The sequence below is a fragment of the Octopus bimaculoides genome, chromosome 21 (genome assembly GCF_001194135.2).
Source record: "Octopus bimaculoides isolate UCB-OBI-ISO-001 chromosome 21, ASM119413v2, whole genome shotgun sequence".
Classification (NCBI taxonomy): domain Eukaryota; kingdom Metazoa; phylum Mollusca; class Cephalopoda; order Octopoda; family Octopodidae; genus Octopus; species Octopus bimaculoides.
In genome coordinates, this window is record NC_069001.1 from 1,243,624 (window position 1) to 1,248,330 (window position 4,707).

Below are 4,707 nucleotides of genomic sequence, written 5' to 3' on the forward strand. Positions count from 1 at the left end.
GTGTGTGTGTGTATATATATATATATATATATATATATATATATATATATATATTTGTGCTATCAGTGAACTTTTGTATCTCAGCAAGAGAGAACTTTCATTCTAGCACTATATATCAGCCTATATCTTGGCATCCAATTTGTCTATTAATAGTTTTCATTAATTAATTAATTAATTTGTAATCAAATAAGTGATGACTACAATGACAGCCCTCCTGTATGTGGGGGAAACCGGTGCAATTGGTAGATGTGTTTTTGCTATCCTCTGTAGCTCTGTGTTGCTTTCATGTTTGTTGTTCTAGATTTCAGGCCCTGCTGGAGTCCACCTCGTTTAGCCATCCGTTGTATTGGTGCAAAGAGGCAGGGCTCTTTATGTTTATTTGTATTACTGCTAGAGTTACCTTTAATCTTTTAGGGATTGGTTACCGTATTTGAAAGCATATAAAACACATTTTTTTTTCTCCAAAAAAATATCTCAGCTAAAAATCCCCCCTGGGTCCTTTATGTGATGTTTGGCCTCCTACAAGCTTTCATGCACTAAAGACTTTTTCACCTGAATTTGGGGTGCATCTGAAATGGTCCAGGCATGTTTTATTGCATCAAATACAGTATATATTACTGGGTACAGGCATAGCCATGTGGTAAGGTAGTTTGCTTCAGGATTCAATTCCACTGAATGGTACCTTTAGAAAATGTCTTCTAGCAGAGTGCCAGTAGCAATACTTTTATTGTCATCATCGTTATCATCATCATCATTATCTTCATCACCATCTCCATTGTCAATTTAACATCCACTTTTCCATGGATGGAGTTTACTGAAGCAGATGTTTGCAGCTGGATACCATTCCTATGCGCACACTCACACATATGCATACACACACACACACACACGCATACATGCGCGCGCGCGCGCACGGAGTCTATATTTGTCTGCTGCCCCTGTGACTATGCTATTTAAAAAAGCATGTTTCAATCCTTCTTCATTGGATGACAGGTGAAACCGAGCCCTGCCTGGAGGTTAAATTAAAAGCCATGTCAGAGCAAATGGAGAAGGGGAAAACCCATTATAACTGATCTATATGTTATGTAAGGATTTGAGAGAGAGAGAGAGAGAGAGAAGTCTGGTGTGAAAGTTATCTTTTGGTCTGTGTATGTCTGTATATATGTGTGTGTATGTGTGAGAGAGAGAGAGGATGATTGTAAGTTAAAACCATTATTGTTAAAGACAGATGATGATGATGATGATGCTGATGATTGGAAAGGATATGAAATGATATTTTATTTATATTTATTTATTCATCTCTAATTTTTTTGTTTTTTTTTCAAATTGGTTTCTAAAGGCCATGATGTGGTTAAGAAGCTTGGCTTTGCAGCCACGTGGCTCTGGGTTCTGTCCCACTGCCACCTTGAGCAAGTGTCTCTTCTATTCTAGCTCAGGGCCGACCAATGCCTTGTGAGTGAAATTGGGAAATGGAAACTGTGTGGAAGCCTATTGTGTATGTGTGTTTGTATGAATGTTTGTGCATATGTATGTCATTGTGTGTATGTGCAAGTCCCTCCTATGAACCGACTGGTGTTGGTTTGTTTATGTCCCCGTAACTCGGCAGTTTAGCAAAGGAGAACCAATACAGTATGTCCCAGACTTAAAGTCTTGTGCTCAATGTGTTTGATTCAATGCAGTTAGATTTAGTATTGATATCAATGACATAGTTTTATCATAAAAAGTTGTGATATTTCAGGGTGGGTCAGATCTTATCTGTTTTCCGTTGTTTTTTTAATTTAATTTTATTTTATTTAAATTCACTTTTCTAGTAAGTGAGGCAGTAGTGTACATAGCGGTTGCTGTGCCAATGACCTTTACAGGCTTTATCCCTATCAGACTGGTTAAGATCGACCGACAGATACAGATATGGTCAATGCCCTGCCAGAACGTTTACCAGTCAACGTCCAGAGGAGGAGCAAAAAAATGACAAACAAAAGAAAACAGAATGAAAGGTGTGCGGCAAATCAGGGTGAGGATGGGGTGTGGTGGGACAGGGTGTTGAAGGTACTTCCAAGTGTCAGCTTCTTGGTTGAAATTTCTGAAGGACTAAGATGGACTATTTTAAAATGAAAGGACCAGGTATAGAAGCTGTCTGTTTATTTCACTTACTTTTATTGTTATTTCTTTGTTTGTTTGTTTTGTATTGTTTTATAATGCATTTAGTAAACAATAGTGTTGTTGTCTGTAGGATTTGCTGGGGTGCAGCTGGGACTCAAGGTGGCAACCAGGGGTTAACCACTGCATTTCTGATGGAACAACAGTGACAAGGGAATGAATGCCATGCACAAGAGAAGCTCTAACTTGTTGGATCAAATACTGCACAGGGTAGTTTCCATTCAAAAGCACTTGTCTTCTGTTTCCTCACTGATTTATATATATACAATATATATATATATATATATATATATATATATATATATATATATCTAATATTTTGGACTAATGGGTATACATCAATTAGCGTGCTGATGTGTTGAGTAAAGCACTAGCATGGTTCAGGCTCCCTGGTGGCATCCACCTAACATTCAAAGATCATGCTTCACCACCTTGTCCCATGTCTTCCTGAGTCTGTATATAGCAGTTCTGCTACTGTTGAAGTTTCCTGTTTTTTTTACTATAGTATTCAAGAGTGCCATTTGATTTTGTCCCCAAAACTACACCGATCCCAGGTACAGTTGCCTCTCTCAGGTGCCACATTTTTGAGATCTCTGTTTCAATGTCCTTCTATTTACTTAACTTTTCAAACGTTTTCTCAGAGGTTTTGTGGTCTGCTGAGATTAACATATCTATGAGCAAACATGTTTAGTCAGTGCGATTTTTCACTACAATATCCGGTCGGTTATCCTGAATGGCTTGATCTGTTTGATGATGATGATTATTATTATTATTATTGTGTTTGTTTTTTTTTTCCTATGAGTTTCGACAACAATAGAAATAGACAAACGTTTCTCAATCTTATCTCTTGTAATTTCATACTTGAAAGGAATCTTTGGTTGCTTCCTCAGCCAATTCACACGAGATTTTCACCATTTTATCGTTCATTTTTTTCTTTTTGTTTTTTTCCTTCTTCGCTTGAAGCAAACAAATAGTGCCAAGGATTATCACACACACACACGCACATATTCTGCTCTGCTTGCACACACACATATATACATGCATACATGTGTGGAACACGTACCTCTCCATTGATTCTTCTTACTATACTACATCTAATACATATATAGGAGGCACTAACAAATACTTGTGGCACATCTTGTGACCACCACCACCCAAACATTATTGTGCCTCTGTGATTCTTCTCCTTGTTACCAATATTTTTAACTCCTCAAGCTCACCAATTTACGAAACAGTTGTCGTAATCAGTGATGTCTCTCTCTTTGTTTGTTTTTGTTTTTTTTATCTTTTGCTTGTCTCAGTCTTTGGACTGTGGCCATGCTAGGGCACTGCCTTCAAGTGTTTAGTCAAACAAATCATCCCCAATATTTGGTTTTATTTCTTTTAGTCGCAAACTTATTCTATCAGTTTCTTTTGCCGAAGCAGCAAAATTATTGGGATATAAGTCAACCAACACCGGTTATCAGGTAGTGGAGTGGGGCAAACACAAACGTAAACAGACAGACAGACACATGCACATTTTATAGGCTTCCGCATAGTTTCCATTTACCATATTCATTTACAGGGCTTTGGTCAACCTGGGACTGTAATAGAAAACAATTACTCATCTCGTGGTGCTGTACAGTGGGATGGAACCTGAAACCACATAGTTGAGAAGCAAACTTTTTAACTACCTGGCTATGCTGTATATTTCAATAGTAAGGGTTAAAGTGATCGAAAACCTTCCTTCAAAATTTCGTGTTATGTCCTAAAACATACGCTTAACAACAACAAAGTCATTTTAATAAATTCCTCATTATTTTCCAAATTAATTTAAACAAAGGCAGAGTATCTCATCAGACAATTCAAGATAATGTGAATAGATAATCTTTTACATTTGACGGAGTAATCTAATTGTTAAAGGGTTAACGTGACTACGTTTCCCTATTTACCTTCTTACTCTATTTACAGCTAACTGAAGTGTAGGGGTCAGAACTTTAGTCTTGTCACTGTCTGAGACATATAAACACACACGCAAACACATACACATGCAGGTAAAAACACACACGAACACACAAACATCAAAAACTCACATGTAAAAAAAAAAGATACACACACACACAAGCTTATACAAAGCCATAGAGACAGACACGCAATAACATACACACGCACACATTCAAAAGTACACATGTAACAACACACACAGGCATACACATGCACACACACACACACACACACATAAACCCCCAAATCTTCCCCAATTTCTTCTGTTGGATTATGAATGAACTCAACTCCACATACATCATGGAAGCAGTTCTAACGAATATATTTTTCATTGTAGAAACCGAATCACAACCTCCCTCTGTCTCTCATCTGTTTAATACTCCATATCTTGTGTTATGATTCTCAGCACCACACCCATAAGAACAAGTAGAACAAGAACAACAACAGTAGAAATTTGACATTATTGTTATGTGTGTGTGTATAGGCACACACACTTATATTATATATACGTACATATATGTATATGCATACACACACATACAAGTATATATATGTGTATATACATAC

At 37.1% G+C, this 4,707-nt stretch overlaps 1 protein-coding gene across 3 annotated transcripts in view; it reads left to right on the forward strand.

The window, feature by feature from the left end:
- The window catches only part of LOC106878658 (nuclear receptor subfamily 5 group A member 2), a 171,058-nt gene that overhangs the window by 84,447 nt on the left and 81,904 nt on the right, over positions 1-4,707 (forward strand). The window contains exon 1 of one of the 3 annotated variants that reach the window (XM_052975631.1): positions 2,010-2,121. The exons of the other annotated variants lie outside the window; for them this stretch is intronic. Within the exon in view, the coding sequence (XP_052831591.1) occupies positions 2,094-2,121 (28 nt within the window). The 5' untranslated portion in view covers positions 2,010-2,093. Of the gene's footprint in view, positions 1-2,009; positions 2,122-4,707 lie in introns of those variants that run through there. 3 annotated transcript variants of the gene reach the window in all.